The sequence below is a fragment of the Poromitra crassiceps genome, assembly GCF_964638095.1.
Source record: "Poromitra crassiceps genome assembly, chromosome: 9".
NCBI classification, from domain to species: Eukaryota; Metazoa; Chordata; class Actinopteri; order Beryciformes; family Melamphaidae; genus Poromitra; species Poromitra crassiceps.
In genome coordinates this window covers 40,048,793-40,061,521 of record NC_139630.1, presented here as the reverse complement: position 1 = coordinate 40,061,521, position 12,729 = coordinate 40,048,793, and the positions used below count along the sequence as shown (strand labels likewise).

The 12,729-nt window shown below is 46.0% G+C and overlaps 1 protein-coding gene and 1 pseudogene across 2 annotated transcripts in view; one reads left to right on the top strand and one right to left on the bottom strand.

Moving 5' to 3' along the window:
- Window positions 1–869, top strand: part of LOC310782307 (hormonally up-regulated neu tumor-associated kinase) — a gene marked incomplete at its 5' end in the record, with an annotated part of 18,507 nt that extends 17,638 nt beyond the window's left edge. The window contains one exon of the mRNA XM_083642981.1: window positions 357–869. Coding sequence (XP_083499107.1) covers window positions 357–789 — 433 coding nt within the window. The 3' untranslated portion in view covers window positions 790–869. The remainder of the gene's footprint in view (window positions 1–356) is intronic.
- Window positions 870–5,513: 4,644 nt separating this feature from the next.
- On the bottom strand, window positions 5,514–6,260 carry LOC310782814 (elongation factor 1-delta pseudogene; annotated as a pseudogene). Its single transcript has one exon. The product of its transcript is annotated as an elongation factor 1-delta pseudogene (transcript).
- Between the last annotated feature and the right edge of the window lie 6,469 nt (window positions 6,261–12,729).

Sequence of the window (12,729 nt, the reverse complement as noted above, 5' to 3'; positions counted from 1 at the left end):
TATTTTGTTATTAATTTCAAGAACATACAATTGCAACAAAACAAGTGTTATAGTTTTATATCTCCACATAAACGTAACAGTTTCCCTGCAAATATTCAAATAGGCCTTCAAATATTACAGTGGTTTGTTGTACATGATTTTGGAACCAAACCCCTTCCACACTACTGAAGCCACTCCCCTTGTTGGAATTAACCGTGGAGCCGCTTTCAGCCATGCTTGTTGTTGCTGTGCGTACGTGACGTCATACCCGTTACACAGCGTAACGGTGTGACCTCATTACACCAACTAGTTGATATGAATATGAATTGGACGATATATACTGTATCGATAACGATATGGCGCACCCCTTCTCCCAGGATGCTGCTGGAGGCCGACGCACACGCCCCCGCGCACCCCCCGGAGCGAGACCCCCAGACCTCACCCTCCGCTCCCCTGCCCCGCCTGCGCAACGTGGGGCTAAAGGACGGAGGAGGGGGCAGGAAAATGACATGGGTGGGGCTGACCCGACCCGGACCCTCAGGGCTCCTGGTGAACGGGTCCAAACCTCCCGCCTTCCCCTCGCAGAGGCAACACACTCTGGTCATGAAGAGCCTCAGGCAGGAGAGGGGCAAGAGACGCGAGCAGGCGGGAGGAGAGAGAGCGACGGCGAGCGCGGTGAAGAGGAACTCTGTCCAGTTACGCTCGTCTCTCCAGCGCCGCGCGGCTGACCTGAACCTCCCGCTGCTCCCCGCGGCCCTGCAAGGGAAGTCAGACAGGAAGAACCAGCAGCTACACAGCATGGACTACTGACACACAGACTACAGACAGACAGCATACGCCTGCTTTGACTGACAGCGAGTCAGAGTAGGGGGTGACAGTGAGGAGATAAAGGTACATGGCTTGTACTACTGAGAGGGGAGGAGGGTGAACAGAGAGGGGACATAGCACTGGGGTTTAGTTAGTGACATCATTTATATGGTATAGTGCCAAATAAAATAAACATTTGACTGAGACATGACGGGGAGTCAGGGATCTTGGCCTGGAGTAGTTGGCCGGACTGTTGTTGTTCTTCTTGAATCTCAATGTCTGTTCATCTCCCCGTCTCATTGTGAAGTGCTGGATGCACCTTGAATCATGGCTTCAGTTGCATTTCCTGTTCTTAAATACATTTTTATACTCACACTGAAACAGGCCCTGCTTCATGTGTCCTTTGATTGTCCATATTCCAGTTTACATATGAATGCACGTCATACAGGTACACGCTTTCAGATGCTTTGCAGACATCCCCTCTGGCAGCCATGTTGGAAGTCCACAGCTCTTGGCAGCAGTTACAGTTCGAATGGTCGTCTCAACAGAATTCAATAGGCATGGTTGATCTCTGTACTGTGTATGAATGGGAACTGATCATTTCACCACTGATACAGGACATGATAGATCAGTTTGTTAGCTATAGCTAGCTAACCTGCTAACCATCACTGTCTTGTTGTAAATGCATCTGACCAATATAATGTATAGTAGAAACTAGTTAGCCTACTGGCTTATAGTTACATGTTAATGTTGTTAAGCTGTTTTGCTAATTCAGCCAAAACTTTAGGTAAATTAATGAGCTGACATTCTCTCAAGCCGCAATCTGTAGAGGTTTGTGGTAGGGACTAGGACCAAATGGGATAGCTACAGTACTTAAGCCAGGCTTAAAGACCATGGTGCAGGTTAGAGACCCCAATCAGTCAATGTGTAGGTGAATTATGGAGTAACTGGATTTTCACATTAAGACACTTACATATACACTACAGTGACTTCTGGGGTCGTTTTACTTTTTGTGCTTTTATTTTGAAATCTTGGACCCCAAAGCTGTAGTCTCTTTGAACAGACGAGTTGGCTTCCGCAATTTTCAAATGCTTCCGCCATACCGTCTGTACTTCGTGGGGGAGAATCATGCACCAACCGGAATGGGAAGCAGAAAGGCGGGTCTTCCGCTCATTAGTCCAATCAGAATCCAATATGCCACATTCGCGTGTCGTGATTGGTCGGATTCCGTAGAACTTCCTTCCAGTCTGAAGGTTTTTTTCCCAACTTCCTTGTGCATGTTCTGGGGGTGTAACGTACAGACTGTATATAGCTGCATTCGCCGGATGTAGATGATACAGTCTGTTTTAAGAGACTACCAAAGCTGTGACGCAAGAAAGGGGAGTCGCCAGGCATGCCCGTCTGTCCCTCTGTCTGTCGTCACTTAGGTCAGGGCTGTCAGTCACACACTATGGATGCTAACGCCGGTTTTCAGGAGGAAGAGGAGGTAGAAAATGTTTATGCACATGCATATGATGGACCTCAGCCTAATTTTGAGCATCAAAGAGAGCAGGAACAGCCCAGAGCTAGACCACGAAACAACGGACCGCGGAGAGAGAGTTGTGGAGGAGCCTGTAAGCAAGGGGCGAGCGGAGGTGGGCCGAGGTGCGGACTGTAATTTGATACACACACACACACATCGAGTGACACTAACTGGCTGACTGATTGACTTTGACTAGCGTACGTACCTGACCTGACTAGCTGTCCTGAAATGCGACTGATTTGACCATGGTATTGACGACAGTGGGAGGGGAGAGGGAGCACGCGGGAGCCACTCCCCACTGTGACGTAGCAGGTTCTGCTTTAACAAAATAAAAGCCTGTTATTTTCTTCTCAAAAAGGAAGGTGTTTTTCTCAATTTTTTTTTTTTTTTTTTAATCCTGCATTAACTTTTCAAATGGACATAGGGACAAGGTTAAGTATACATTTAGCAAAGGAATTACCCTGCTCCATGCTCTTTAAGTGAATGTTTCATATACAGTAACCTAACTTTTCACTTTCAACATCAATGAACGGCCCCAAACCCACATCACAACAAGCTTTCTCAGGTGTTAAATACAGTAGGCTACTGTACACAAATCTTGACCTCGATTTTTTTAAATAGATTTTGTATATTTGTTTTCTGCATTAATGTGTGCTTTATAGTTTTTTCCATGTGTATTTTATTTATCATCATCATCAGTCAGTATATAAATGGGAGTTAGGGCTCTGTCTGTCAGTTTCTCTGTCTAAATCCTACTGATGACATCATCAGTGATGTCATAAATTCACTCACACAGACAGACACACACACACACACACACACACACACACACACACATACACAAAGTCACGAGAGAGACTGAGGGAGAGGGGGAGAGAGAGGAGGGGGAGAGAGAAAGGGGGACATTGTGCATGTGCCAATAGGGCAGGCAAGGCCACACAGCAGCCAAGCTGCGGGCAAGGCCGCGCAGTGGGCGAGCTGCGAATGCGAGCTGCAGGGCCAGCTTGGCGAGCTGCAGGACAGTCGAGGCCCTGCAGTGGCCGAGCTAGCGAGCCCGCGCAGCGGGAGAGCCTAGGAATCAAGCGTGCGAGATGCCTAGTTTATTTACATGCAGCCTACTGTAGTTACATAATTGCACAAATCCAGTTCTCCAGTGGAGATCCAGGACTGACAGACAGCTGAAGATCTGTCATGTAACTGCAAAGCCTCTACTGTATACTAAACACTTCAAGCTGAAACAATCTTAGCCCAAATCTCTGACTAGTGTCCTCTAAAGAACTCTCTCTCTCTCTCTCTCTCTCTCTCTCTCTCTCTCTCTCTCTCTCTCTCTCTCTCTCTCTCTCTGTCTCTATGTCTCTGCCCTCATCTCACCATCTCTGCATCATTAATAATGAGTTGTGCTGCAAAGAGGTGGTAGAGGAATCTGGTTGCTGCCTCGTGGCGATCAGAGGCTGCTGAATAATTCAAGGGATGTAGTGGCACCTGACACTGAGTGTGTGTGTGTGTGTGTGTGTGTGTGTGTGTGTGTGTGTGTGTGTGGTGTGTGGGGGGGTCTGTGTGTGCGAGGGGTACGTGAGTGTGTGTGTGTGTGTGTGTGTGTGTGTGTGTCATATTGTGTGTGTGTGTGTGTGTGTGTGTACACACAGTGTATGTGTAGTGAAGACAGATTGAACCTATTGAGGTGTATACAGCCATCACTCCAGTTACCTCTCCGGCTCCTTAACACTGATATGAACTAGTAAGCTCTGATACTGTATCAGATACACACATTGCACAATACCATTACACTAAACAAGAAAGACTGTGTGTGTGTCATTTTGCCAGGTTAGGAAAACAGAAGTTGGACGATAGTTTGTTAAAACAACATGGGTCACCAGATTTAAAAAGTGGAATAACCTTGGCAACTTGCATGTATTTTGGAATAACACCAGTTTCCAAAGATCTTGTGAAAATATGTTAGTGCATGGTTCAGTAATTGAGGAACATACCTTGGGCAGTGGTGTCCATTAAGTGGAGGGGCTCTTGGAGACTTCTCTGCTGCTGGTCTTAGTGGTGATACGGGTAACCTCCAAGCACATTGATGATGCCATCCTTGTCTGTTCTCCAGCTCGGCGATGTGCACAAAGTCGCACTGCATGGTGACATTACCCTGGTTGTGATAGAGCACTGCATGGTGACATTGCCCTGGCTGTGATAGGGACCATTTTTACTGGAGAGGTTTGGGAAGTGCCATGTGCCATCATGGGGGTCTCCTTCACAAAACTTTACTTTACTTACTTTACTTTATTTGTTTATTTTGTCAGGACAGTACACATTAATGAACAGTTACCTATACAGAGTCATCTATATAACAGTAAATATGTCGGATTTAGCTAAGAGCTACAACCTCTGCCACGACCTCGCCCAAAAGAAGGCTCTGCTCTATTGAACTTGAGTGAAGCTGAAGATCCAGGTACTGTGGCAGGCAGAGGGGATGATGGGACCAAGGTGCATGGAGCAGACCTCTGGGGAGACCACGTCTTATCGCCTGCATTATGGGGTTGGAGTTCTGATCTTCCCTCTGAGTTCTTCGGGAGCTCGCTGCTGAGTTTCTCTCGCTCGAGCCAATTTCTTGAGATTGGCTTCAGGATTGGAGAGTGGCAGTCCCTTCCTTTGGGCATTGTTGGGACAGTCAAGTAGTGTACAGTAAGTACCTGTAAGGAAGTTGTAGCTTCCGCTTATTATGTGCTGGATTTTATATTGGTTTTTTGCATGTTTTTGGTGGGGGTGGTGGGTGGTCCTATCTGGATGAAACCGCAGAGGATCACGGGGAGAACACGCAAACTACACATAGAAAGGCCCTTTCTGACGACCCCACCTGGGCCGTAGGCACTGAGGACATGGGAATGGGGACACAGCGTCAGTGCCCACAGAGTCCATCATGTATGACATCATAAGTGCACTTATGACCTCAGTTGCTCGAGTGACATCAGAGTTGAGTGACATCGCCGATGACGGGGCTCTGGTACATGACATCAGATCCTTAGGTCACCGGTTCATTGTGTATGGTGGTATCATCATTTGGCATGAGGCCTTTTCTACAGTACCAGTATCCTCCCACCATTCCTTTTCTGTGTGCTCAAAGCTCAGTACTTTACTCACTTGAGAACCGTGCAAGCCAAGAGCCGCAGCAACAGGAAGGAGGGGTGAAGCAGGGAGGAGGAGCTTAGATCTTATTGAAGGCAGCAACATCCACACTCTGGACGTAGTCGTCAAACTTGGTGATTTCCTCCTCCAGCATGTCTGTGCCGACCTTGTCGTCTTCGACCACGCAGTTGATCTGCAGCTTCTTGATGCCATAGCCCACGGGCAGCAGCTTGGATGCTCCCCACAGCAGCCCGTCGGCCTGCACCGAGCGCACGCGCTCCTCCAGCTTGGACATATCTGTCTCATCATCCCAAGGCTTGATGTCCAACAGGATAGATGACTTGGCGATGAGGGCAGGTTTCTTGGACTTCTTGGCTGCGTAGGCGTCAACGCGCTCCTGTTTGATGCGTGCTGCCTCGGCATCGTCCTCTTCGTCACTGCCAAACAAGTCAATGTCATCGTCGTCTTCTTCCTCACCACCATTTTCCACCTTTACCTGTGTGACTGGAGCCTTTACCTGTTGGACCGGAGCAGACATTGCATGTGGGAGGGCTCCTGGGGTCTTTTCCAGCATAGCCACTCTGGACTCGAGTTTGTGCAGGGCCGCCCACATATCCTCCATCACTTTGTGCAGGCTGTGGTTCTCCAGTTCCAGGCTCTTCATGTGGCAGACCAACTCCTGATCTCCTCCCGCATGTGAGGATGACTGGTATGACCGCGTGGCATGACGGCCGTTGGCTCCCTCGTAGAAGCACGTCTCAGCTTCATCATAGTGGTGGTTATCAAACGAGATGTTCTCGCTGGCAAGATACTCCAGTCCACTCATGTTGGTATCTGGGTTTTTGATGGCCTCACCTTTATAACATGATGACTGTTTATAACAGTGGCATCATAATGTCAACAGTGACATCATCTGTGACATCATGTCAACAGTGACATCATGTCAGCAGTGACATCATCAGTTTATTTATTTGTTTATTTGGACGGGACAGTGCAAAATTAATGAACACAGAAACCATAGAACAGATACTAAAACCTGGAACATAGTAAAAGTGTAAAAATTGCCGGATTTAGCACGAGGCTAATTTCCATCCGTTGTCCCCATAAAACATAAAACACAATAAACATAAAATGTAAAACATAATAAAACATACATAAAACATAGGTGGTAGCAGCAGTACACTCTAAAAAAAATACGTAAAACATAAGTAGCAGCAATACACTCTAAAATACATGGCAGCAATTAAAAAGAAGAAAAACATACTACCTGGCTGTGAGTACATGACTGGTTTGTTTTCAGCCATTTTTTGAGACTGCCTTTGAAAGTGGCAAGGGTGGGGCTGTCCCTTATGGAGACGGGGAGACTGTTCCATATTTGGCTGCCTTTTATTGACAGGACATTCTGGCCAAACGTGGTCTGTCTACGATTGACCTTGCAGTCTCCTCTGGTTTTTGACCTGGTGCCAAGTCCAGTGCTTCTATTTTTATGGATGAATTCCTCTAAAGGAGGGGGAGCTAGTCCATATAGGCACTTGTAGAAAAAACAGGCACTCTTCAAGACCTTGAGATTCTCAAAGCTCAGGAAGAGATGCTGTTCCAGAATGTTACAGTGGTGACATCAACTGATGAATCATCGGTGACATCTTCAGTGGGATGCTGATGATGTGCCACTTTATTCCATTCTGACATCATCTGTACCATCATCAATTATTTCATAAATCACTGATGATGGCGGCAGCACCAGGATCCTTCAAATAAGCATATCAGAACGCCGTCCTATTATAGCAGCTAGACAGTTCTCCGATTATAGTAAGATAGGATAGGATTCATTTATCCTAAAACCTGTTTGTATCCTGTTTGTTATATTTAGTGCGTTCTTCAACATCTAAACTTGTGTAATATGATTAAAGAAGAAAAAAATCAGTTTGTTTTCTTTAAAAAAATAACTTTTATCTTGATTTGTGCGATTTCACAGTTGCCAACTTGTTGCTCCTTTCACCAGACTGTGTCACATTTGTTGTGGGCACTGACTGGTTCTTTTCAACCCAGACTCCAAAATTAAGTCATTTTTCAGTCTCAATCAATTAGCACTCATGCAGAGAGAGCACCCAGCAGGGAAAAAAACCTGCATTTTAAAGATGCTGTGGTAGGAGATGCTTGCAGTTCTAATCTGTTGAGAGGTGAGCTGAGGGCCAGGTTGGAGTGGTGCATGTGTTATATGAGAAATTGTTTACATAAGGTATGGAAAAGAGATGAATTATGCATGTTGCACATACAGAGAGAACATTGCTTTTACATGCAAGCTTCAGTGAACATGCCTCCTGCTGAAAAAGCATGTGTGTAGTGGTACCATCAAGAGCGGCCTCATGTTTCCATGTGTTCGCAAATTGGATACTGATGATATATTTGTTGCCACACTAAGCGATAGTCTTAGCCTAGCCTAATCCACAGATTAGGAGTTGACATTTGGAATTCAGCCATTGTCCTCCAGAAGCTATTGGGAGCAATTATTTCTGAAGGAAAAACTGTAAATGGCACATTGTGACACAAATGTCTCAATCAGAGCTTTGCCACATAACTCCTTGTGCCTTCTCATGGCAGTAGTGAAAACAAAGCACCTGTCTTGAGTCGAGCAAAGGTGCAGTAGTGACTACGTAATTCATTGATGCTCAGTGAATGTAGTGAAAAGTACAGTAGGTTGGATACAGTGATTCTTATTGTAATCAAGCAACACTTAAACTAGGATCAACTTTAATTGGATCTTTATTTTTGCCCTGTGTTCTTTGTCAGGCTTTCCTTATTCTCCTTCAGTCTAACCTCCCTACTCTCTCGGAAGACAATAAATAGAAAGGCCAACTTGAGCGAGTCATTGGATGCATTCCCTGGCCGTGTGAGTCAGATTTAGAACTACAGATCCCTGAAAGCTCTTTGTAGTTCAGTCACCTCCATCACCACTGTCTGATGAGTCAATCCAGGCCTCGCTTTATTGCCATGCAGAATCAATATCTACCACAATACGCTCCTCTGTCCTGTTTTCAAAAAGCCCACCAAGATACCAAGATAAGTGGGTGAGGTATCTGGAGGTCAGCGTGTGACTGTGTGTTTCAGAGACGGTTGCGTAACGTCAGTGTACCATCACTATGTACTCGTTTCAGCGGGAGGTCCATCTGTCTTACAGTATTGTATAGCAGCATATGAGCCAGTGGCATCCGGAGAGAGCGATGGAGACAGGCTCCTGGTGCCAGGCATGGCTGCCGGGGTCACTCAGAGTTCCTGTGTCACTCACAGGCTCCATAGAACAAGCATGAGGCCTTGAAACTAGAGGTGCTCACACACACACTGCTCAGCTGAATCTAGGAAACCGGAATATCCAGGAAGGGTGCCATCACGGTAAGCTATCTGGATAAAACCTGAGAATATAGAGAGGCAAAGTGACCGCCTACTTCCTGCTTCAGCACTGTACCAGAGATTTTCATCCGCCATTCATTTTCCCATAGACATTTCGTAAAATGCTTATAAAAATAGTTTTACTTGTTCAAACCATACGGTTCACATTTCACTCGGACCAAAACCTAAAGAAAATTGAGGATTTAAAGAAAATATTTTTTCGATGTATTTTTTATTTATTTTTGGTCCCCTGCACTAGCGCAACCTCTGGTCGGTCGAGGCGCCTGCTTGGGGTGGTAGGGAACTGGTGGGAAGAGCGTGATCCTCCCACATGCTATGTCCTACCGGTGAAGCTCCCGCTGTCAGGTGAAAAGAAGCGGCTGGCAACTGCGCATGTGTCGGAGGAAGCATGGTGCTAGTCTCGGCTCTCCCCAGATCAGCAGAGGGTGGAGCAGTGACCGGGGCAGCCAATAGGGCTGCATGGGGAAGGTGGGGGGGGGCCCGATTCTATTCATCCAGTAGAAATATCAGTAATCAGTAATGTATTTTATTCAGGCCATTCTGTTTGCAGAGAATCAAAGGGTTGTTATTTTGATGAACATGGTTTCTTCCATACACCAGCCGGCTCAATCTAGCCTGTGGTTATTGCTTATCCTATGTGGGGTTAGAAATCACGCGTCATGCGTCAGTGTTATTCTAACTCAGTGGCACAGACCAAATCAGATTGCAGGCTTGTCGGTGCTTTTAGCAGAACCCGGAGTTGTTCGATCCCCCCGAGGACCGGACCAGAACACTGAGAGGAATTATGTACATACAGCCTCGCTTTTCCACCTCACCACGCCTCTCTACCTGCTTTCTCCTTTGGTATGCAGTAAAGTGAACCTTCATCCTTCACCTTTGACCTTTTGCCACTGATGTCTTCCCTCGGTACAAACTTGGTTCCGTTCCTCCAGCTCTCAGTTAATGCTAATTAAGGCAGAATGTAGGCTAAGCTGCATTAAAGTTTCAGCCGCTGTCGCGCCCCGTTAGCTTGGCGGCTATAGAGACGGTCAGTTGTGGTCATTGATTATCCCGCGTGCAGAGGGGGGGGAGTTAGTCATCTGTGGGTTCACCTGGGTGTGTTAGCACTTAGCATTGGTCAAGACACCAGGCAGGCCTGGACTTGTCCACTTGACTGAAACTGTTCCATCTGAGATTGATGCTCATTATAATTGGGTTGAGTAGTTACCCATATAGAAAAACCACCAAGCCCAGAGTAATGTCACACAGAGGCAGGGTTAGTATCCAAATGAAGGTATAATAAAAGAGAAAGATTTAAACAGGTCCAAAATTATCTAATTATTTTACATACTAAATTACATACTGTATAAGACGGTTTTATCTTGACAACAAAAACATTCTAAATGGAACCCCAGCTCCTCACTTCCTGTTGCACTGTTTGCTATGGACAGAAAAGAGGAAAAAAAACATTAAAGTGGAGGACTGACCATTCTGTGAAAACCGTCTATAACTTGATTGCCAGAGTCCTGTATACTGGAGGGTGAGTTGCCGAATAACAGGTTAAATTTGGACGGATTGTTCTATGCAATAACATGCAAAATTAACTCTGAGTTGCAACAGAAAATGTTTTAGTTTGTAGGTTAAAAAAGAAGAAGAAAAAGTTTGGAAACCCAAGAGAAATGCGACCTGAGCAGATGGAGGTGCAGAGACACACAATGAAGAAGACGGACAGAACGAGCAGTAGAACATGTGGATGGAGAGGCAGCAATGAAGCATGCTGAAAATTGACATACCCAGATTACACTGAAAGAAGACACCCATCATGTGTGTGTGTGCGTGTGCGTGTGTGTGTGTGTGTGTGTGTGTGTGTGCACATGGCAGACGGACGTATGACTGTGTTCCAGCATTTTGACATATTGCTAGGTTAATACCTGCGTTAATGACTGATGAGAGACATGTGCTTTGTGTTGGCCCTTCCATAGCACAGATACAGGATTAAGAGCCAGAACAAAAGATGCATTATACAACAGGTAGTTCCGGCCGAGCAATTTGATTGGACAAGAGGGATCCTACGAGTGCCTATATTTCATGATAATGCACTGGCGCTTCACTGTGTGTAGATCACTCCGCTTCACAGCTGCCCTAATCAACAAAACGCTTCACAGCTCTAGAGTAGACAGTAGTAAAGTAGACAGCCTGCAGTTAATTAGGCTGATTAGGCTACATTTTCAGCAAAGCAGAAAGCTGAGGGGACTAATTTTGTTGGCGGAGGAATAAATACAGAAATCATCTATTTTCTCAGCTTTTTGTCATTTTTTTAATCAGCTTTGTTTAATAGAACTGTTGTATAAAAGCAATATCACACTCGAGGTCGTGCATTGTTGTCTAATATTGGCACTGCTGTGATTATCTACGGCACTCGGCCTGCGGCCTCGTGCCTGCGACCGAATCACAGCAGTGCCAATATTAGCCAACAATGCACTCCCTCTCGTGTGATATTGCTTAAATAGAACACAGAGCTTCAATAGAGCTTTCAACCATTACCCCCAACAACTCACACACACACACACACACACGCATGCACGCACGCACCCACGCACACACGCAAGCACACGCACACACACACACACCCACACACACACCAGCAGATATAACAAAATAGCTAATGCTACAAAAAAATATTTCTGATATGATGAACCAGGACCTGGTTGCCCAAAACGATTCTAAATGTGTTTTGTGCATTGGCTTGTAATGAGTAGTGGGCATCATCTGCATAACTCCACAGTGATATTAGGTCACATGGCGGCACTGATGTTGATATGGAAAATCCATACTGGTGGCCACATGGAGGCCATAGGGGTCAGAGAGGTGCCGTGGCTATGGAATGAAATGGATGGTGTTACCCCATTAGCACATTATAGTCTTGGGTGTCTGAGAATAATCGCCGTGCCCATCACAGAGATTGTGTGCGCGTGTGCCAATGTGTGTTTGTGTGTGTGTGTGTGTGTGTGTGTGTGTGTGTGTGTGTGTGTGGGAGGTCAGTCTGGGCAAGCCTCTGTTCCGGCGTGTCTGGTTTCTAATGATGGTCATCCATAATTGAGCATCGCCTCGCAGGGGAGCGGTCCGGGGTGGCGTGGTGGTTTAACTCGGCCCCGGCTGCCCGCCATGACAGCGGGTGTATGAGTCACGGGGGTCAGTGGCGCACAAAACGTCCGGTGGCGCAGGGCAGCAACTTGAGCCCGAACACTGTTTAATTGATGGCACCTCTGATTAACTGTCTTAACTATTGTCAGTTTAGGATCAACACCAGCCAATTCACTAAAAAGACACCCTGACCAGAGAGAGAGCGAGGGCCACACTGTAGCCTACGTCACCTTCACCTCGAACGCACGGGAGCGTTACTCTCGCAGAAAGCTAACACGCAAAAATAAGTAAGACTGATCTGAAAACAGGACTTATCTCGGTAATAAAAGCACATTATTTTATCAAGCGCCTCAAGTTTTGTGCTTGTTAATTGTGAGGGGAACAAAGTGGTCTGAACACTGACCACAGAACAGCAGTCCTACGCTGAAGGCAACATTAGGTACAGGGACAGCTGATTGACTGAATGACAATTGGTCAATGGGACACATTTAAAGGTCCTATATAGGCTCAGGGCAAGAATGATATTCTTCGTTATCTTTTTGCAAATAAGTGTCGTTTAGTTAAGTCATTTTTTTATTGGATGAATTTGAAGACTACATCCTCCTCACAGGCAGATTAAAACAAAAATATAAAGACAAAATGCTTTGGATGTCATTTCTGGTTAAATATTACCCATCTACATTGCCTCAAAATGTTACCTGTATCATGGCCTTAAGAGGCTTGGTACATTTCCAGACACATGACATGTTTACTGGACAGACAAA